The sequence below is a fragment of the Scyliorhinus canicula genome, chromosome 2 (assembly GCF_902713615.1).
Source record: "Scyliorhinus canicula chromosome 2, sScyCan1.1, whole genome shotgun sequence".
In the NCBI taxonomy this organism is placed as follows: Eukaryota; Metazoa; Chordata; class Chondrichthyes; order Carcharhiniformes; family Scyliorhinidae; genus Scyliorhinus; species Scyliorhinus canicula.
Window position 1 is genome coordinate 149979257 of NC_052147.1, and position 23689 is coordinate 150002945.

General features: G+C 52.6%; 1 protein-coding gene across 1 annotated transcript in view; it reads right to left on the reverse strand.

Moving 5' to 3' along the window:
- Nucleotides 1–827: 827 nt before the first annotated feature.
- The window catches only part of LOC119962279 (cyclic nucleotide-binding domain-containing protein 2-like), a 150239-nt gene continuing 127377 nt past the window's right edge, over nt 828–23689 (reverse strand). The window contains exons 12-13 of the mRNA XM_038790267.1: nt 8365–8528; nt 828–1729 (exon numbers count right to left, since the gene is read on the reverse strand). Of these exons, the coding sequence (XP_038646195.1) occupies nt 1390–1729; nt 8365–8528 (504 nt within the window). The 3' untranslated portion in view covers nt 828–1389. The remainder of the gene's footprint in view (nt 1730–8364; nt 8529–23689) is intronic.

Below are 23689 nucleotides of genomic sequence, written 5' to 3' on the forward strand. Positions count from 1 at the left end.
TGGGCTTTTGTCACCACCTTATGTTTCTTATTCATATAGCAGTGAGGACATACCTTATGTTCTAAGAGAGGACTCCAACCAAACTGAACATGACAATGTTCTGAAATTCCAGAGTTTTGGCTGGTTATTAATAGAATTTGATGAATACTGCCTGAGAGCAGTGTGTTAGCACTCTGTTTCATCACCGGGTTCTTTAACAGAAGCTGTGTTAAAGTGTATCCCTTCGTTCTGAGCACAAACCCAATGCTCACTGAATTCATGATGTTTTCTGGAGCACATAAATTCACCCACCTTGACCAACCTACCCTCTGCTGCATACTGTGAGAATTGCACACATTTAACAATGCACCCTCTGCTGGATACTGTCAGAATCACACACTTACCAATTTGCCAGTGATACCAAATTTGGGGGAGTGACATACAATTAAGATGGCACGAGTCGACTACAACAGGACACAGGCATAATGGGCAGGTGGAATTTAATACATGTGAGGTGATGAAGGAATGGGGAAAGGCAATACAGACTCTATGGCATTGTTCTAAAGAGTGTGCAAGAACAGAGGGCCTGAGAGTTCACCTGCATCAATTGTTGAAGATAGCAAGACATCTTGAGAGAATGATTAGCAAAACCTATAGGACCTTGGGCTTCAGAAATAGAGACATTAGGGTGCACAGGACTCGCATGACTTTGACGATAGAAAGCTGGTATGCAACGTGATTATGACATTAATGAAGGGTTTATTCCACCCAGTGTTTGTACACTCAAGGTTGGGTTAAACCCCTTTATTTTAACCTCTTACAAATAATCGAAAAATACCAGAATGAATTGCATTTTTGAAATGTATTTTGCTTTGCCATTAACGTTGTTTACAAGGCAACCTCTTCATTTATTAGTCACTGTTGTAACTTAACAGAATTTTTTCAGGCTGTGATGAACCATTAATCCAAGGAAAGAGGGGAAATGTTCAGTTTGACAGTTTATACAACAAGACCATTTGCCAGAATTTTTTTGCTTGGTGTTGGGAGCATCAAATAAATCAAAAGATGCAAATGCCTTTGACAGTTACTGACATAGTCCATTTGGTTGCTGTCGCGTTGGGTCACTATGGTATGAGTGTTTGTAACATTGTGTTTTTATGTTACGGGGTCTTTCACAAGGTGCTCGGACTGGATCACATCAAAACCAACACTTCTTATGGTCCTGTCGGTGACTGAAAAATTAAATCAAATATGTAAAAGAATGAAAAGAAAAAGGAAAGGTCCCTGTGTAATTCTCTGCAGAGAACCCTGCAGCGGGGAATAGGAACTGAAGCAAAATGATAGAAAACAAGTTGGTGACAAACAGATAAATGAATTTGAAAGAGGTGTAGAGGAAAGCCTTGGACATGTTCAGTACAGGAGGTTGCCTATACTGGATGGAAACCTGGCGATGCCATGAATGAGTTGGAGATGCAGCATTGGCATTGTGGTGCTACCATCCTTTGATCGGACTCGCGGTGCTACATAATACGGCGGCTTCGAGTAAAGCAAACTACGATTGCCGGCAATCTCCGGAAGGTTCAGGATGCCGGTCTTGTCAATCTCGACTACGTCCTCGCCTTGTCCCGACACCGTCACCTGGCCAGCAGATGAAAATCGGTGGGGTTTTCCGGGGAGCTGGGCGATCATACTCTTTTTAAAGATTTTCCAGATGTTATTTTTGATGAAGCGGTCACAGAGTTCATCGTCACTTCAAAAGAAAAAGGGAAAAAATTGTTGTTGACCCTGACATGCATTAACATGGAAAGTCAAGCAAACAGATTTGCCGAAAAGGCAGTTGAATATCTTCATTCACACAAAGGGTGGTGAAAATCTGGAACTATAAAATCCCTAGATTCCCGAAAGTGCAGAAAGAGGCCATTCGTTCCATCGAGTCTGTACTGACCCTCTGAAAGAGCACACCCTAGTCCTACTCCCCTGCCCTATCCCCATGACCCCACCTTTTTTATATTTTTTCTAAGTTTAAAGTACTAAATTCATTCTTTTTTTCCAATTAAGGGGCAATTTAGCGTGACCATCCACATACCCTGCACATCTTTGGGTTGTGTGGGTGAGACCTGTGCAGACACGAGAATGCAAACTCCACAAGGTCAGTGATCTGGGGGCCAGGATCGAACCTGGGTACTCAGCACTATGAGGCAGCAGTCCTAACCACTGTGCCATCCCTAACCCCATGACCCCACCTAACATACACATTTTGGACTGTGGGAAGAAACCTACCCAAACAGTCACCCAAGGCCAGAATTAAACTCTTGTCCTTAGCGCTGTGAGGCAGCAGTGCTTGCTACTACTGCCACTAAAAAGCTGTTAAAACGTACACAATTACACAGCACAGATTATTTAGCCCAACTGGACTATTCTATTGCATATGATTCACTTGAGTGTTCTCCCATTCATCTCAATTCACCAAAGCAATAGACCCTTCTTGAAAAGCAGAATACTACAATTGTGAAATAAAAACAAGTTGCCGGAATCTATCCTCATACCGCCTGATGTTGATGGAATTTACAAGTTACAGTCAACCTAGTTTCTGGAAACCATATTTGACTTTAAATGTTACTACCAGATCGGCTGAGTTTTCCCCAACACTTTTGTTTTTATTTCAGATAGCCAGCATTTTGCTTTCATGATCATGAACCTATTTAGCTGTGCGATGAATGTACCTTCCCTAACCATCAAGTGGGATTTGAACCTGGAGCATTCAGGCCCAAGGCAGGGAGGGGTGCTTTCAAAACAGCAGATCAGTTATTTCACTTCAGCCCCTGAAGGGCAACAAGCTTCTGGTTTTGATACATTTAAATGATCTTCATCTTCCAGCTACAGACAGCAGGCAGCAGTGAGAGAAAACAGCTTCCTTTTCTTCGGAGGTCCAATTAATTCTGGAAAGTTCACTTCGAAACATCACCCAGCAGGAAACGATCACTGACTGTTGTCTGGCAGAACATTGTCCCTGGCCAACCCAATTGGTACCAATTAACCAATAAAACTGATTCCCGCCCATCTATTTGGTGCCGAAGAGTATGGCTTTTCCTACCAAACACACAGCCTGAGAATACGATCGGGGGATTCTCCGTTTCAAAAGCGAAGTGTTAACTCTGGAAAGAATCGGTGGACTTTTAAAAAATAAATTTAGAGTATCCAATTGTTTTTTTCCAATTAAGGGCATTTTAGTGTGGCCAATCCACCTACCCTGCACATCTTTGGGTTGTGGGGGTGAAACCCATGTAGACACTGGGAGAATGTGCAAACTTACTTGACATTGACCCGGGGCTCGGATCGAACCGGGTCCTCAGTGCCGTAGGCAGCAGTGCTAAACACTCTGCCACCGTACTGCCCTAGAATAGGTGAACTTCACCGACAGAACAATTCATCAAATGTTAATGGGCAAGCTCCAGTGCCACTTTGAAAACGGTGTCCGATTCGCCAGAGTCGGGATTGACAGTCGAGAGGCTGACGAGCTGCAGCCACATATTAGCACAGTGGGTAGCAATGTTGTTTCACAGTGCCAGAGTCCCACGTTCGATTCCCGCTTGGGTCACTGTGCGGAGTCTGCATGTTCTTCCTGTGTCTGTGCAGATGCTCCGGTTTCCTCCCACAAGTCCCGAAAGATGTGCTGTTAAGTGAATTGGACATTCTGAATTTTCCCTCTGTGTTCCCGAACAAGCGGTGACATGTGGATACTAGGGGATTTTCACAGTAACTTCATTGCAGTGTTAATGTAAGCCTACTTGTAACAATAAAGATTATTATTATATAAGCACTCCAATCCCCCCCACACATTCATCCCAGCCAACAACATGGCAGCATAGGGTACCTCGATTCATTGATGCTGAACTGGAGACTGCTGGACGCAGTGGAGGAGAGGCGGGCCACTCTGCTCCCTGGGGTGGGAAGGAGGTTGTCACCCACCTCTGTTCTGTAGCCATCTAAGATGACCACCTGCAAAGGACCATGGGAATTATGGACAACCCAAGACTCAGACAGATACAGAGCCTGTGTGTATCTTAAACACAGGTAACCAGGCCTGATCGAAACCACCGCTCGTTTGCATTTCAATGGCCCCTTTTCTCAGGACAATAGAACTCCAATCAAGCAACCGGTACAGCCACAGACTGATCGGCGCCACTCTCTTTACTCAGAAAGACCAAATGCCAAGGTCAATGACCGCTAAGGACACACCCCTTTATTGGCCAAAATCGAAGAGAGTGATCATAGCCCTGTCGAACTATTGGGTCCAAGGTTAAGGACTGCTCCAAAGAGCGCAAAATCCCAGAGGAATAAAAGAGGACACGGTCATGTGTCCTATCTCTTTTGGATCCGGCCTGTGCCAACCCAATTGTAGCAGGAACAACCAGCCAAGTTCAAGACCAACGATCACTACCTGACGGGTGAGCCTAGCAGAGACATAGCCACTTTCTTCGAACCAGCCAAGTGAAATCCAGATAAAGGCCTTATCCATTTGCACAGTGCCGGTCGCCCTGAAGTTAATTGTAGCTGATGGGTGTTTAACTCGTAGTAGATATTGTGTTTGCATGTTGAGGCAACTTGTGTATGTAAATAAACCATCTTTTGAACTAACTGGTTGTGTGGTCATTTGATAGATATAAGGGAAGGCTTGTGGATCACCAACATTATTAATAGAGCAACAGTGCACCGTGCACCACCTGCTAGCACCCATGCCAGTCACCACTGCCATGTGGCTTGGCCATGAAGGCCACCAGCCACCAGCTACCCTGTGATGCATGCGTCCAACTGTGTTTTCTGTCTCCAACACATTTCTTTTAAATTTCAAGTACCCAATAAATTTTTTCCAATTAAGGGGCAATTTGCGTGGCCGATCCACCTACCCTGCACATCTTTGGGGTGTGAGGGCTAAACCCACGCAAACACGAGGAGAACGTGCAAACCCCACACGGATAGTGACGGGATCGAACCTGGGACCTTGGCGCCGTGAGGCAGCAATGTTAACCACTGTGCTGCCCTCTCCAACACAACACATAACCCTCATCCAGGAGAAGGTGGCCCACACCAGCAGGAGATGGAAAAGACCGGAGGGGGACCGCCAGACCTGCGGCCCCTCATCGCAGTAGAGCAGTGGGCCCTGGATCTGATCGGTGGGCCAGGAGAGAAGCAGTCACCAAGGCGGAGATCGACATCGGACAAGCAAATGAGACCTCGCTGAGTTGCGGTTCCCCATGGCACGTGTGTCGCCTCCCCCCCCCCCCCCCCCACCAGCCCAACCCACAGTCCAATCATGCGTTACGTCTTGTGTCCTGTGGGATCGCCTGACGATGACGTAGGCCCTTCTGGTCTCAAGGGGGTGGACGGTCGAAGGGTGGCCCGACCCCAGGGACTAGCTGCCATCCAGACGGGTTTCGGGCTTCTGGAAAGGGATGTCCCATCTATAGTGGAAATGCAGTCGCCGATCCAGAGACTGCATAAGACGGTGTCCAGTGTCTGCAGGTGCAGTTGGAGGTCCAACTACCTGCAGGAGCAGGAGGAGGTGCTGACCACACTTGCCACCCAGATCCACCACACGGGTGCTATCCGCGGTGGAGGCCTTGGGGGTGAAGGTTTCGGCCATGGGTCAAGATGCCCATGGCCTGGGGCACTCTGTGTGGGCTGCCCTGTCACGTACCAGGACAACCTGGATATTGAGTGGCACTCCAGAGCATTGCCCAGTCGCAGCGGGCCATGGCTGAGGGGATCGGCAGCATTGTCCAGGCGTTGGCCGACGTGGTACAGACCCAGAAGATGGTGGCACAGTCACTGGCTGATGTAGCATAGTCACGGAGGAAGGTAGTTCACTCCTTGTGCTCCATGGCCACGAGAATTGAGACCCTGTTTGGGATGGGAGTGGACCTCCAGGACTGGCAGAGCCAGGTGGCAGGGGAGTCTCTGGGGTTAGCTCCGCTCGCACCCCTGTCCCAAGGAGTAGCCCGGGGCCCATTTGGCACCCTGAGGGAGAAGGAAGTGCTGGGTCCTGTGCTGGTGACTCACACGGGGGAGGTGCCAGAACACCGCAGTGCCCTCTCTGTCCTGACCATGTCGCATCTGATGGGCAGCGGGCAGAAGAACAAGGCAGTGCATGCCACCTGGGACACCGGAGCAGCAGCCAGGCCCAGTCGCCCCAGAAGACTGCTGCCAAAGGGGACCCATGTCACAGGACAGGAATCACAGCAGGCCACCTTCTCTCCTGATGTACTGGGATCTACCTAGGCGTTGTGTTAGGGCCCGGGAGGTCAGAAAAGGTAGGCACCAGTTAAGTTGTCACTGGTGCAACACATAGGATAGCGTTAGGGGTTAGGGCACAAACCTGTACATATTTATTTATATGTTTATATATATATATATATATATATATATATAGATTTATATATTTTTTTCACTTGTTCATAATAAACACATTCACAATGTCATAAACCTTCCTCGTTGCTCTGTCAGAAGGGTGTGAGAGATGAATGTTGGGATTGGGCATGGTTCAAGGATCCCAGTTCTGCCAGTGTTCACCGGTCTGGGATCCCACCCCCATCCCTCTCTCCACCTCATCACCCCCCCCCCCCCCCCCCCCAACTCACACACACACACACACAAACTGTCCCCACCTCTACCAACCCTAGGGTTCGGTGTAACCGTGTGATGGAATGTCCAGCTCGCATGCAGGAATCACCCAGGTGGATGGTAGAAAGTGCTACGGTGGGCAGGGATCAGACATTGTCAAACGATGCGGAGCACCAGAGCTCATCACAGAGTGAGTTGTCATCATCCTCCGTCCCATGGACCAGACCCGCTATTACTGCCAACTCTCGCCCCTTAGTGAGACAGGTGGGAATCATGGAGGGATTGCTAGGGGGCAAGAAGGCTGGTGCAGGGAGGGTTTTCATGGGACGAGGTGGCAGTCTGGGGGTGTGAGGATGGGATGTCCATGCCGTTGGCAAGGCCCCCTGGTCAGTGAACCTGGATGTGATTGGAGCGTCCCGTGCGTGTCGGCCCTGCAGCACAGGTTGTGTTACCTCATGTGCCTGCCGGGCCCTATGTCCTGCCCATTATCGCCCTCCCCCATATCCTTCTCGTCAGACAAGGCCTAGCGTTCATCCTCCTCCTCCACATCACCCCTCTGCTGCATGATGTTGAAGATACAACAGGCTCCAGCTCCTACCCAGGGCTGTGGCGACAAGGTTCAATGCCACCATTCCTGGTTGAATTCCGAAGTCCATCGTCTGCAGGGGGTGACAGGCAGACCTGTTAGCATGGTGTATCTCCCCCCCCCTCCCCCCCATGCCCAACCAGGTCCACCTTGCTACAGTGTGGTCAACCCCCTCCCCGAACCTGCCACAGCCACCCCCCACAGTCGCGCCTCTGCATGTACTACCTCCTTTCTCTACCTCACCGGCCATGGCGCCTATTGCCCGATTTCTGAAACTACAAGTGAAACATGCTGTCGGTAACTCCCCCCTGGCAGTGGCAGAGCATCGCAGAGGCCCCAGAGAGTACGCATTCAGGCCCGCTAATGATATGCAGGTGGCATTCACTGCACGTGTGGAGCAGGACGCACTGACCCCGCTGTCGAGGCACCGGAGCATGGCATTCTGGCTGGTACCTGGCATCCACACGATTTTGGCTTCACGACTGATTCTCCGCCCAAAGACCTTTCCTGATTCCAGCATTGGCTGATGGAGAATCCCATCCAGTATCCCAGTAAGCAGGCTGTTTTAAACTTTGAGTCTTCTGCATTTTTCTCGCTACTTTAAAAGCAGAGAAGGCTGAGGGGTGGGGAATATGATCGAGGTGTATAAGACTGAGGAGGCAAGATAACTAGGAAACCACTGTTCCCCTTGCTTGAAGGGTCAATCACAAGGGGTCATAGTTTTAGGGTGAGGGGCAGGAGAATCCAAGGGGATTTGATATTAATTTTTCACTTGTAGGGTGGTGAGAATCTGGAATGCTCTCTCTGGGAAGGTAGTGGAGGCTGGAAACCTCACAACGTTCAAAAAGCAATTGGATGAACACAATCGAAACATAATCACATTCAAGGACATGGGACAAGTGCTGGTAACTGGGATTAGTGTGAGATAAGGGGGTAGTTATTGTCAGTGACGACTTTATGAGCCGAAGGGCCTTTTCTGCACTGTACGACTCTGACTATGACTTACAGGAACATCCCAATTATTGATCCATCAACCAAAACAATAAATAGAATAAAAGATATGGGAACAAAGGAAATGAACAGGAAGGATTCTTACACAGTCCATCAATGCAAACCATTTTTATCCGTTTATATGCATGTGCCTAACTCTCACCCCAAGCCTCGTGACTTTCACTCACCTTGGGTAAATGGCTTTCAGCTTCTGAACCTTTTGCAATGTTTGATGGTCCATTAATTCAGCAAAGGTGTGCAAATCAATCCTCACGATCCTGGTGCCTTGGCTCTTGATACTAAATTCCCTCATATCTTTGAGGTTATTGATCACAAAGTATTGTCGCAAGCCCTATGTACGGATAATGGCAGAACTGTTACAGGTAATATGATTCGTGGTCACACATGCTGAGCAATCAGGAGACTCAATATAGGCTACAGGCCAAAGGTGAAGACATGGTTGTTCTCTCAGGTTCAACAGTGCATCATTCATCCATGAGAGAATGTCAAAAAGAACATCACGTAAACGCACGCTAGCACAGGGTGGCCAGACATTTGACAATGGACATGGTATCTAATGACAGGATCCATAGTCTGACATATCAGGAAAGAAATCAAACCATTTCCTGGAAGGGGAAGGAATAAACTGCATCCCTTTGGTTCCTACAGCATTGGTGAGACCGCACCTCGAATACTGTGTACAGTTTTAGTCTCCTTTCGTAAGGAGGGGATTATACTGGCTTCAGAGACGACTGACTAGGCTGATTCCTGGAATGAAGGGGTTTGTCTTATTGAGGAGTGGTTGAGCAGGTTCGACCTGTACTCATTGGAGTTTAGAAGAATGAGAGGCACTTTTAACTGAAACATTTAAGATTCTGAGGACGTTTGACAGGGAAGATGCTGAGAGGATGTTTCCGCTGGTGGTGGGGGGTTGGGATTTCAAACTAAGGGGAAACATATCAATATAAAAGTCTCTAGTTTAAGATGAAGAGGAATTTCTGCTCCGAAGGTCATTAGTCTGTGGAATTCTCATTCCCAGAGGTCAGTGGAGAGTGCGGCATTGAATGCATTCAAGGCTGAGTGTTTTTTTCTTTTATCAATTTAGTGTACCCAATTATATATATTTTTTCCAATTAAGGGGCAATTTAGCATGGCCAATCCACCTAACCTGCACATCTTTGGGTTGTGGGGGTGAAACCCACGCAGACATGGGGAGAATATGCAAACTCCACACGGACAGTGACCCAGGGCCGGGATTCGAACCCCGGTCCCCAGGGCCGTAGTCCCAGTGCTATCCACTGAGCCACATAACACAGAGTTAAGACATATTTTTATTTATTAAGGGGGCAGGCAGGAAAGTGCTGTTCAGGCCACATCAGCATGATTTTATTGAATGGCGCAGCAGGCCTGAGGGGCTGAATGGTCACTCCTAAAAATACAGGGTAAAGGCGGATATATGGAATGAGGCTTGACTTCACTGAATGGCGGTACAGGCTTGAGGTGCTGAAAACCTCCTGATGTTCTATCTACCAGATGCAATGCCACAATGCGACAAGGCTTCTTTGACCACAACTTCCAAGGCCATGACTTCAACACCCTTGAAGGACTTGGGTAGCAGGCACATGAGAATACCACCTCATGCAAGTCCCCCTCTCCACACACACCAGCTTCACTTGGAATTATATCGCGGTTCTTTCATTGTTGCTGGGTCAAAGTCCCAGAACGTCTGGAAGTGTTTGTGAGGTGGGAAAAGCAGCAGCCTATTAGCACACTGCAGGCTCCTATAAATGTAACAATGATCTGATTAACTGTTTTGGTGAAGTTGGTTGAGGGATAAATATTAGCCAGGACACCGGGAAGAACTTCACCGCTCTTCTAGCTGGGTACCTTGGGCTCATTTGTGTCTCCCTGAGAGGTCAGGCAGAGCTTCAGTGTAGTGTTGCATCTAAAGACATGGGGTGGGATTCTCCGAGCCCGCCCCGGGTCAAAGAATCGTCGTTTATGACGGAAAGTCGCACGATGCTGGTCCGACACCGTTTCGTTATTCTCCGAACAAGTGGAAATGGCGTGGTCGTGAAAGGTGGTGCGCGGTCCGGATAATTGCCTGAGGCAGTCCAATGAGCGATTCTCCGGGCTCCCGGCGATACTGCTGCCGGATAGGTCGAAGTCCCGATGGCATGACCCACGCGGTTCTAATGTGGTTATAAAAATCGCCAGCAGGAAGTAGGGGTCGACGTGGGGGGGATCTAAGGCTGGCGGGACGGGCACGGCCGTGGCTGGGGGGTGAGAGGGGGCCCTCCAGGTTCGGCTAGGTGCGTGGGGAGGGCAGCCCTGCCGGCCGGGAACGGCCCGCCATGGCAAGGCGGTGCCAAAGCCACGGATGCCATTATGGCAGCCAGGCTGATGGGCACCGACCCCAGGCGCTAGCTGAGCGCAAGCCTCCCACCCGTGCGGATGGGTGCCGGACACCCCAGGAGTGGCCCTCCCAGCCGGCAGCACCCACCGGCGGGTAGGTCCAGGGTTTCACCCACGACAGCCCCCAGTGAGGGCAGTGCCATTCAATGGTGGCGCTAGCAGGAGGTACGGGCAACAGAAGTCAGGGCACCGAGGGGGCGGGCGAGGTTGGGGGGCATGCGTGGCTGAGGCGTAAGCTGCCAACCAGGGCGGCCATATAGCCCATGGCACCTGCTTGTGGAGGTCATGTGCCATGGATAAACTTGTTGTCTACACCACCCCCTGCAGATCGTAATGTTCGGGCACCAGCCAGCGATGTTGGCCGCCGTGGCGGGGCTGCTGCCCTGCATGCAGCCCTGTGGCAGCGTCAGCGCAGGCAGATCAGAGAGGCGGTGGAGGCTGCAGCAGAGGGACAGGCTGCAGAGGGCCAGGTGGCACCTGCTCAGGCTGGCGGGCCGCCCGCCCGACAGGTGCAGGAGGAGGACCACGACGAGGGCGAGACACAGCATCAGGATACTGATGAGGAGATGGGGTAGAGGGGGAGGAGGAGGTTGTGCAATGGCGCCATAGGCACCCGATGAGGCCTCGTGTGTACCGGCGCCGCATGTCCTTCGATGACCTCCCTGAGAGGGCATGCAGAAGGAGACTCCGGATGAGCCGGGAAACCGTCGCCCATATCTGCCACCTAATGGCACACCTGGCAGCACGTAGGACTGGGGGCAGACACCCTCTCCCTGTGGTCCTCAAGGTGATGGTGGCCCTGAACTTCTACACAACGGGGTCGTTCCAGTCGCCGAGTGGGGACCTGTCCGGCATCTTCCAGGAATCGGTGCATCCGTGCAGTGCAATGACCTATGACATCGCGGAGCGCTACATTCAGTTCCCTGTGGACCGCACCCACCAGGATGCCCAGCCGTGGGCTTCGCTGCCATGGCCAGGATACCCATGGTACAGGGGGTGATTGATAGGGTGCACAATGCCATGCAGCCACCGGCGGATAACAGGCCGATCTTCATGAACAGGAAGGGGTCCTACTCCATGAACTTTCAGGTGGACTGTGACCACCAGATGAAGATCCTGCATGTCTGCGCCCAGTATCCGGGCAGTGTGCATGACTCGGTTATCCTGGCGCAATCGTTCATCCCCAGCATATTCGAGGGACACCCCCGCGGGCTGAGGGGCTGGTTGCTGGGCGACAGGGGTTACCCATTGCGGTCATGGCTGATGAAGCCTCTGTGGAGGCCATAGACCGAGGCGAAGACGCGCTACAGCGATGCCCATTGTGTGACCAGGGGTGTGGTTGAGAGGTGCTTCGGGCTAATGAAGATGCGCTTCAGGTGCCTGGACCGCTCTGGTCTGGCCCTCCAGTACCCGTCGGAGGGGGTCGGCCACATTGTTGTTGTCTGCTGCATCCTCCACAATATAGCCCAAAGAGGGACGATGTGCTGGAGTAGGAGGAGGGGGAGACAGAAGGGCAGGAGGAGCACAAAAACCGGTATTGCCAATATAAAGCGGCTGAAAAGGAGAAACTTGCCTCCCATGAGGCAGAGTGTGCAGGCCATCGCCCGGATGCAGCGCCTCAGCCTTGATGAAAGCGACCATTTTGCGCGCTCTTCCCGGAGCCGCACGCATGCGCGATGCGACTGGGCCGGTGAAGCGGCCTATCATCACTCTGCACAGGTGCAACCGTCTGCTGACCGCACTGCGCATGTGCAACGACACACAGAGCATAATGACGTGCCCGAACTGCGGCCCCGCCCACTTAAAGAGACACTGCCCTGCAAGAGGCAAGCGATGTTTAAATTGTGGAAAGCCTAGACACTGTGCTGCCGTGTGCAAGTCTGCACCACCAGTCAGAGGCCAGCGCTCCCAATTCCAACGCAGATACGTTCGGAGCGTACAGCAAGGTTTACAGGATTCTGATCCTGGCAGTACAACGGACCCAGGGGACGACTGCCTGGAGTCCCCCTACCATGTGGGTATCATTACCACACGTGAACATGCCTCACCAAAATCATCACAACGCCTGCCCATCCTCACTGTGGATTCTGCGGACGAATGGCGTACGGTTATGCAAGTAAGTCAATGCTCAATCCAGTTCAAGCTGGACACAGGTGCATCTGCCAATCTCCTTTCACAGGCGGATTTCAACCGCATCAAGAAGCCACCCAAGCTCCTTTCAGCAGCCTGCCAGCTCCTGGACTATAACGGCAATGCACTGGGATCCTGCCATCTGCTCGTCTCCAACAAGATCACTCAAGGCTACGGTTTGAGATCGTCAAGCCAGACAGGGCTCAGTACATCCTAGCTCAGTATCCGGATGTGTTTGATGGGATGGGCACTCTGCCATATCGGTACAAGATCCTGTTACGGCCTGATGCCACGCCTGTGGTCCACGCACCACGCTGGGTCCCGGCTCCACTGAAGGAGCACCTGAAGGAACAGCTCAAGGCGCTTCAGGACCAGGGCATCATTTCTAACGGACTGGGTCAGCTCGATGGTATGTGTGAAAAAGCCTTTGGGTGAGCTGCGCATCTGTACTGATCCCAAGGATCTCAACCAGAATATAATTCGGACTACCCCATCCCGAAGCAGGAGGAACCCACAAGTGAGATGGCACATGCCCGGTTTTTCACAGTGGTTCTGGCAAATCCAGCTGGATGAGTCCTTCAGAAGGCTCTGCACCTTCAACACACCGTTTGGCAGGTACTGCTGCAATCGTATGCCATTTGGCATTGTCCCAGCCTCGGAGATCTTCCATAGAATCATGGAGCAGATGATGGAGGGCATTGAAGGGGTTCATGTGTATGTGGACGACATTATCATATGGTCCACGACCCCCGAAGAGTACATCTCTCGTTTCCAACAGGTATTCTGTTTAGCACAGGGCTAAATCGCTGGCTTTCAAAGCAGACCAAGGCAGGCAAGCAGCACGGTTCAATTCCCGTACCAGCCTCCCCGAACGGGTGCCGGAATGTGTCATTTGAAGGCTACTTGTGACAATAAGCGATTTTCATTTCATTTCATTGCATATTCCACCATGTCCATGCCAATGGCCTCCAGCTGAACAGGACCAAGCGTTGCTTTGGCATGTCGACACTTAAGTTCTTAGGTGACCAGATATTTCAACAGGGCGTGCGCCCGGACACAGACAAGGTCAAGGCCATCGAAGACCCCTGAAGACAAGAAGGCGGTACTGCCTTTTTTAGGCATGGTAAACTTCTTGGGTTCTCCGGAATCTGGCCTCACACACTATGGCCCTCAGACACCTGGTAAAAAAGTCTACTGCCTTTGAGTGGCAGGCAGCTCATCAAGCAGAGTGGTTGGAGCTGAAAGCCAAGCTCACCACTACACCTGTAGTATTTGTTTGACTCTCTGACAGGGAAACGGAAATCTAGCCGGATGGGAGCCAGGACAGCATCGGCACAGTGTTGTTCCAGCGCGATGACACCTCATCCTGGGCACCGGTTGCCGACGCATCACGGACAATGACACTGACCGAGCAGCGGTATGCCCAAATTGAAAAGGAATGTCTGGACCTGCTTACTGGAATTCTCAAGTTCCACGATTATGTCTATGGCCTGTCGACATTCACTGTCGAGATGAACCACAGGCCTCTGGTCCACATTATCCACAAGGACCTGAACGACATGATGCCCTGGCTGCAGCGCATCGTCCTCAGACTCCGGAGGTATGACTTTGAACTCGTGTACACGCCTGGCAAGGAGCTCATTAGTGCGGATGCCTTGTCCCGCTCCATAATCCTGCCTGTTGACCCCCGGCATTCGTCCAACAGATCGAATCACAGGTGCAGCTGTGGGCCAGCAACCACCCGGCGTCGGATGAAAAGGTGATTCGCATTCGCGAGGAGACAGCCAAAGACCCACTTCTGCAGTTTGTCATGCGCCACCTCGCCAATGGCTGGCAAAAAGGGCAGTGCCCTCAATTCTTCAATGTGAAGGACAACCTGACGGTAGTTGATGGCATCTTCCTCAAGCTGGGATTAATCAGGATATCTCAAATATGGTCCTCAACTGTCCGACCTGTCAACGCTTCCAGCCAGCACAGGGCAAGGAGACGCTTCAGCAGCACAAAATCGTGACCTCCCCGTGGTCCAAGGTGGGCACGACCTCTTTCATGCCAATGGTCGTGATTATGTGTTAATCATTGATTATTTTTCTAATTACCCAGAAGTCGTGAAGCTCTCGGACCTCACATCCAAGACCATCATCAAGACCTGTAAGGAGACGTTCTCCAGGCATGGTATTCCATTCACTGTCATGAGTGACAACGGTCCTTGCTTCAGCAGCCAAGAGTGGTCAAGATTTGCCCAGGTATATCAGTTTAACCATGTCACTTCCAGCCCACATTACCCGCAGTCCAATGGGAAGGTTGAGAAAGGGGCGCACATAGTGAATCAGCTCACCTGCAAGGCCACGGATTCTGCTTCTGACGTCAACCTTGCGCTGCTTGCATACAGGGAACCCCTCTGTCTACCGGCATGTCACCGGCTCAACTCCTGATGAACAGGGACCTGCGGACAACTCTTCCAGCCATACACTTGCCTGACCTGGATCACCTCCCGGTTCTGCAGAAGGTGCAGAAGCTCAGGGACCGGCAAAAGCAAAGCTATGATGCTCATGCCACTGATTTGCCTGTGCTACTCCCGGAGGATGCTGTTCGGATCAAGCTACCTGATGGAGGCTGGTCAGCTCCAGCGGTTGTTGTCCGACAGGTTGCTCCCCGATCGTATGTTGTGCGTATGGCTGATGGCTCTGTTGTGTGCTGCAACAGATGGGCCCTGCGCACAGTTGCCCGCCCGCAAACACACTCTTCATTGTTTCCATCCGTTGTTTTGCCACCTCCTGATACCTTGAACCACGAGGCCACCAGTCAGGCTTCAATCCTGCCTATCAAGGAGCCGTCATCCCCACCACCACCTCTCCGGCGGTCGACCAGTATCAGACGCAAGCCCCAGAGACTGGACTGAACACTTGTTTTGTTTGCTATGTTCTGTTTTTGCATCTTAAACACCTGTTTTTACATGTACATATGTTCCCATCTGCTACTGTATGTAAATAAGTTAGTTTTTCGGCCTACATTACATATGTAAATACTTTCACATAGACCATAGAAAAACATTTCTAAAGGGGAGATATCATGATATGCAGACATGCACAGAATGAGATGCAAACAGGCAGCCAATGAATACAGAGAACAGGACATAACCAATCAGCAGGCAGAACACTTGGGGGTGGTTTCCCACTATAAAAGGCACGAGGCACTCACACTCCACCTCTTTCCACTGGGGACATCTACAGTGTGAGTCAGGGTGTACATATCATATAACTCCTACAGCACGTGGCTAAGAGCTAGTCTGGTTCAGTCAGACAGATTAATCACACTAGGTTAGCAGAGAGTCGAACTCACAGAGGATTGAGCTAACTATGTGACAGGTTCAATAAATCAGATTGAACTAACTTCAAGGTATGGAATATCTCTCAGGTAAAGCTGCATCCAGTTGCAGCCCGTGTTATCTTTCAGTGCTGAACACGACAACATGGTTGCTTGTGGAAGCAGGTGTGGTCCATGCCAGGAAGAGGATGACAGCCCATTCTGCGATGAGCTCGGAGCTCCACATCGTTAGACAATGTCTGAGTCATGTCCACCTAGGTGGACCCTGTATGCGTGCTGGAAACTCCATTGCATGGCCCTGTTGAATCGCTGGGGGCGGGGTGGCATTGACATCCGGGGGGTGCACATTACACCCACCGGGGCTCAACATTCCATCACCCCTCGACCACAGTGGCACTCAATCCCCTATCTGACCCTGCAACCATCAGACACAGCACAGAGGCAGCTTAGTGTAACAGTGAGTTTAATTAGAAAGGTTACATACACGTGGCCTAGCCCCTATAACTAAGCTGTGCCCTGCACCCGTGCCAACTTACTAGGTGTCGAATTTCCTGGCCTTACAGGCCCTATGACTACGTCTTTGTGGTTCCCCAGACGGTACAGCAGGTGGAGGTGGACTGCTGAGACTCTTGCCCTGCGACCTGGGCCCCCGTTGGTGCTCATTTCCTGGGGCAGCCTGAACTGGATGGGCCAGGCTGATCCTCGGGCATTCTGGATGGCGTGGTGCCACCCTGTTCTGCCCGCCAGATGCACCAGGGACAGTACAAGGGGAGTCCGAGGTGCCGCGGTGTTCTGGGACCTCCACAGCAGGAGGATCCGGAACGGGCCCCAGCACCTCATCCTTCCATCGGGGTGCCTGATGGCCCCCGGGCCTCTCCTTGGGATTGGGGTGCGAACGGAGACAAGCCCCGAGGCACCACCGACATCTGGCGCTGCCAGTCCTGGCATTCAGCACCTGGGCAATGCCGCCGATGCTCTCAGCAATGGTCTACTGAGACTGGGCCATCACCTGAGCAATACCGCTGATACTCTCAGCGATGGCCTGCTGAGACTGGGACATATGCTGAGCACTGCTGCAATCTCCAGCTGGCTCTGTGAGAGGGCAGCCCTGTTCTGGGCCATGGATGACGCATGCACATGAAGCCCCATGCCTTGCATAACCTGACCCATGTCCGACACCTTGTCCCCATTGCCTCCACCGCGGACGCCACCCATGCGGTGTCGGCCTGGGTGGCAGCCATGACCGGCACCACTCCCTGCTCCTACACGGATGGACTCCTCCACCTGCGCCTGCAGCTGCCGGGAAGCCGGCCGTCATTCCGTTGTCTAGTCCCTGAGTGGCTGACTGCATCGGGTCTCTGGGTGGTTCTGCTAAGTCCAGGAACCCGGGAACCACCTGGGTGGCAGCTGAGGCAACCAGCTCTGACCGCCTGGCCCCTCGGCTGCTCCTACCACCACGTGCTATACCGGAGCGGCTGTGTGGTGCGCACCAGTGAGTGTCCCAGAAGCCTCATCACTAAATTGCCCAAACAAGGTGAGTCTCTGCGATGGTGGAGGGTGTGGGAGACAGCTGTGACGAAAAGTCCATGTCGGCATCGGAGCCAAAGTCCGGGGTCTCCTGCGTAGACCCTTGGTCTGATGGTCCCTGCGTCGCCCCCGTCTGTGCGTCAGTGTCCGGTCTGTCCATCCTCTGTGTGTCCGTCCTCCGTGTGTCCGTCTGTGGTGAATTCATACTGCATTGTAATTCACACTGTATTGTATTGCATAGTATTATGTCCTTGTGGGCTCTGTCTGTGAGCCGTTGCGCGGCTCTGCCCATAGGGGGAGATGAGGAGCTTGTACAGGGCTCCACCCTTGGCTCCGCCCATGACTCCTCCTACTACCGGAAGTATAAAGTGCTGCAGCCGTGAGCCTGCTCTCAGTTCTTCTGGTCGCAGGCAAGCTCAGTTGTAAAACTATTAAAACCACAGTTTACTTCCAATCGTGTTCCGAGTGAATTGATGGTCACATCAATTTAATAGTCTTAGAAAACTTGAAGAAAACTACTATGGAATCAGCCGTCAAACCTGACCGACTAGAACTCGACCCGCAGGCTGCAGAGGCGAAGGAAATCTTCCTACACTGGCTTCGGTGTTTCAAGGCCTGCCTGGCTGAATCAAGCAAATCCGAGACTACAGAGGAGCAGAAACTCAGCCTACTGCACGCACGGATGAGCCATCGTATCTCTACGCAACTCAATTGTACCAACTCCTATACTGAGGCCCTTGCTATGCTCGACCGATTGTACGTACGGCCGATAAACGAGGTCTACGCGCGGCACATTTTCACTACCCGCCGCCAGCGCCCTGCAGAGTCGCTGGAAGACTTCCTGCGCGACTTAAAAGCCCTCGCACGGGACTGCAACTTTCCGGCTGTAACAGCCTCCCAGCATATGGAACTCGCTGTCCGTGATGTATACGTTGCGGGGCTCAGGTCTAACTATGTGCGCCAGCGACTACTTGAGAAAGGGGCCCAGAACTTGGAGGACACTGTAGAGCTAGCAACTACTATGGAGGTCATGTTCCGAAGTCTAAACTCATTCCCCGCGGAGCAAGCAACCCCATCGTGGGCCCCTGACCAGCGACTGCCCCAGGCTTGCGCAGTGCGGCCACCCTCTCACTACGCAGCCCCAGTGTGCCATTTTTGTGGCCAGCACCAACACCCACGGCAGCACTGCCCGTCCCGCAACGCGACCTGCAGCAGCTGCGGTCGCAAAGGACATTATGCCAGAGAATGCCTGGCGAAGTCGAAACTTTCTAACTCCCGTGCAGTCCAGAGTACTCGCCCCCCAACTCGCAGGTGACCCCGTAATGCTGCAGCATGTCTGCCGACTCTGCCTCCGCCCGACATGTGCGACTCATGGCGGCCGCCATCTTGGCAATCCTCCCCCACGCGGCCGGCCATGTGCAAATCATGGGGGCCGCCACCTTGGCAATCCTCCTCCACGCGGCCGGCCACGTACTAGTCATGGGGGCCGGCATCTTGAACGCCACCTTCCTCGCCGCCCGCCACGTGCGATCCACGGGGCGGCCATCTTGGATGCCATGTTCTTCACCACCCGCCATGTGCGATCAACGGGGGCCGCCATCTTGGCCATCAACCGAAACGAACCTCGACGACTACGACCTCAGCGGACAGTCATCACGGGGCCACTCCACCACTGCTGATCGAGCCACCGACTACCCGCAACTCAACGCAGTCATGTTGGACCAGTCGCGTCCGAAGCACCTCCAGAGCTCAATGATGACAGTTTGAATCAACGGGTACAAGACACCGTGCCTCTTCGACTCTGGGAGCACCGAGAGCTTCGTACATCCTGACCTGGTAAGACACTGTTCGCTCCCTATCTTCCCTGCACGGCAAACTATCTCCCTCGCCTCGGGCTCACACTCAATCCACATACAAGGGCGCACTATCGTGACCCTAACGATTCAGGACACCAGCTACTCTAATTTTCAGCTGTATGTACTCCCCGACCTCTGCGCCCCACTCTTGGACTCGATTTCCAATGTAATCTCAAGAGCCTCACACTCAGCTTCGGCGGACCCCTACCTCCACTCACTATCTGCAGTCTAGCGACGCTAAAAATCGACCCCCCTCCACTCTTCGCTAACCTAACGGCTAACTGTAAACCAGTAGCCACCCGCAGCAGGCGGTACAGCGTGCAGGACAGAGTATTCATCAGAGCCGAAGCCCAGCAGCTCCTACGTGAGGGAGTCATCAAGGCCAGTAACAGCCCCCGGAGAGCTCAGGTGGTGGTCGCCAAGACCGGGGAAAAGTTCCGGATGGTGGTTGATTACAGCCAAACCATTAACCGGTTCACACACCTCGATGCGTACCCCCTCCCCAGAATTGCAGACATGGTCAATCAGATCGCCCAGTACCGCATATTCTCCACGGTGGATCTGAAGCCTGCATACCACCAGCTCCCAATCCGCCCGGAGGACCGCCATTACACGGCGTTCGAGGCAGATGGCCGCCTCTTCCATTTCCCCCGAGTCCCCTTTGGCATCACGAATGGGGTCTCGGTGTTCCAACGAGCAATGGACTGAATGGTGGGCCAGTACGGGCTGCGGGCCACGTTTCCGTACTTGGACAATGTCACCATCTGCGGCCATGACCAGCAGGACCACGACAGTAACCTCCACCGATTTCTCCAAACCGCCCAGAAACTCAATCTCACCTACAATAAGGAGAAATGCGTTTTCCGCACTACCAGACTAGCCATCCTCGGCTATGTCGTGGAAAACGGAGTCCTGGGCCTCGACCCGGACCGTATGTGCCCCCTCTTACAACTCCCTCTCCCTCATTGTCCCAAGGCCCTCAAGAGGTGCCTGGGATTCTTCTCTTATTACGCCCAGTGGTTCCCCCGGTATGCGGACAAAGCCCGCCCACTATTTAAGACCACACTCTTCCCACTGTCAGCAGAGGCCCACCAGGCCTTCAACTGCATCAAGGAGGACATCGCCAAAGCCGCCATGCGGACGGTGGATGAATCCGTCCCCTTTCAGGTGGAGAGCGTCGCCTCAGAGGTCGCTTTCGCCGCCACACTGAATCAGGCAGGGAGACCAGTAGCCTTCTTCTCCCGAACCCTCTCCGCTTCAGAACTTCGACACTCCTCAGTCGGCACTGGAGGCACTACCTCGCAGGTAGGAGGTTTACCCTCATCACCGACCAGAGATCGATTGCCTTCATGTTCGACAACCTACAAAGGGGCAAAAGAAAAAACGATAAAATTTTGAGGTGGAGGATCGAACTCTCCACCTATAATTATGACATCATATATCGACCGGGGAAGCTCACCGAGCCCCCAAATGCCCTGTCCCGCGGCACATGTGCCAGCGCGCAAGACGACCGCCGAAATGCTATCCACAACGACCTCTGCCACCCGGGGTCACCCAGCACACCCACTACGTCAAAGCCCGAAATCTGCCTTTCTCCACCGAGGAGGTAAAAGCCATCACCAGGGATTGCTCGATCTGCGCGGAGTGCAAACCGCACTTCTATAGACCAGACAGGGCCCACCTGGTAAAGACATCCCGGCCCTTTGATCGCCTGAGCATCGATTTCACCACCCGCCATGTGCGATCAACGGGGGCCGCCATCGTGGCCATCAACCGAACCGAACCTCAACGACTACGACCTCAGCGGACAGTCATCACGGGGCCACTCCAGCACTGCTGATCGAGCCGCCGACTACCCGCAACTCAACGCAGTCACGTTGGACCAGTCGCGTCCGAAGCACCTCCAGAGCTCGATGATGTCCGTTCAAATCAACGGATACAAGACACCGTGCCTCTTCGACTCCGGGTGCACCGAGAGCTTCGTACATCCTGACCTGGTAAGACACTGTTCGCTCCCTATCTTCCCTGCACGGCAAACTATCTCCCTCGCCTCGGGCTCACACTCAATCCACATACAAGGGCGCACCATCGCGACCCTAATGATTCCCTCTCCGCTTCGGAACTTCGACACTCCTCAGTCGAAAAGGAAGCTCAAGCCATTGTGGAAGCCGTACGGCACTGGAGGCACTACCTTGCAGGTAGGAGGTTCACCCTCATGTAGCCACCTGGGGTGGCCACGTCCCGATTTCAAAATGGACACTCATGAGGAGTGTAGGGAAAATTGGCCAGCTACAGGGAACACAAGCAGGTGCAAGGTTTCCTGTGTATTAAGATTTGCAGAACCCAGACAGAACCAAAACCAATAGCCATTTACATACTAATGAGCGATCTCCAGAAACAATCAGAAACATAGAAACAATCGGGACCAAGACAGACTCCCCGGCGTCAGTGGGAGCTAGGATAAAGGCAGGCCAACGAACACCTAGGGCCCGCCCAACGATCAGGGAACAACTCCAGTATTGGAGAAAATCGATGAGAAAGATTGAGACCTGATCCAATTAATTGGGACCAAGTCCGGGGACCGCCCAAAAGGGCGCGAAGCCCCTGGGACCTATAAGATAGCGTCCCCAAGTTCAGTTCGTTCTTCTTGGCTCTTGGCTCTCAACGAGGAGAGACCTGCCTAGCAGCTGCATCAACCAAGTAAGTCTCAGATCAACGCACGCTACGAGATAGACGCTCCTAGCTACTATTCCGTACCAGCTCGAAGCCAACATAATCAGAACTGGACAAAGGCCATTGTTCCTCTGACCTGGTGGGCCATTCGAAGCTAAGTATAGGCTTTTAGTAATAGTGATAGTTTAGTAAGTAGAGTTTTATGCATGAGTATTGATTGACTGTGTGTATAATAAATGTGTATTGATTTCAAACTTACTAACTGGTGTATTGAGTTATTGATCAGCACTTGGCTTTGAACCTCGTGGTGGTATCATAAAGATACCTGGCGACTCTAGAGCAAAGGTTATTAAAACAGAGCAATTAAGTAAAAGCATAACGAGCAACACTCATCACCGACCAAAGATCGGTTGCCTTCATGTTCGACAACTCGCAAAGGGGCAAAATAAAAAATGATAAAATCTTGCGGTGGAGGATCGAACTCTCCACCTACAATTACGATATTATGTATCGACCAGGGAAGCTCAACGAGCCCCCAGATGCCCTGTCCCACGGCACATGTGCCAGCGCGCACGACGACCACCTGAAGGCTATCCACAATGACCTCTGCCACCCGGGGGTCACCCAGCTCGCCCACTACATCAAAGCCCGAAATCTGCCTTTCTCCACTGAGGAGGTAAAAGCCATCACCAGGGATTGCCCGATCTGCGCGGAGTGCAAACCGCACTTCTATAGACCAGACAAGGCCCACTTGGTAAAGGCTTCCCGGCCCTTTGAACGCCTGAGCATCGATTTCAAAGGGCCACTCCCCTCGACCAATCGAAATGTGTATTTTCTTAACGTCATCGACAAATTCTCCCGCTTGCCCTATGCTATACCATGCCCCGAAATGACTTCCCACACAGTCATCAGAGCCCTGCACAGTGTCTTCACCCTGTTCGGTTTCCCCAGCTACGTACACAGCGACAGGGGTTCGTCCTTCATGAGTGACGAGCTGCGTCAGTACCTGCTCGACAAAGGCATTGCCTCGAGCAGGACTACCAGCTACAACCCCAGGGGGAACGGGCAGGTGGAAAGGGAGAACACGACGGTCTGGAAGACCGTCCTACTGACCCTACGGTCCAGGAATCTCCCGACCTCCCACTGGCAGGAGGTCCTCCCTGACGCGCTCCATGCAATTAGGTCCCTCCTATGCACCGCCACCAACCAGACCCCTCACGAACGATTATTTGTTTTCCCTAGGGGCACTACCATGGGGGGTTCCCTCCCATCCTGGTTGAGGACACCGGGCTCGGTTCTCCTCCGGAAGCACGTCCGGGCACACAAAACTGACCTGCTAGTAGAGAGAGTGCTACTGCTTCACTCGAACCCCCACTACGCCTTCATTGAATACCCCGACGGCCGTCAGGACACCGTTTCCCTCCGGGACCTGGCGCCTGCAGGATCCACCATCACCATCACCACCGCCGAGATACCCCTCACACTACACCCCACCCAACCCCCCACGCCCTGCGCCCCCGCGCCTATAGGTTCTTTGCCCACGCTCTGTGCCCCTGCACCTATAGGTTTCCTGCGCCCCCCTTCGCCC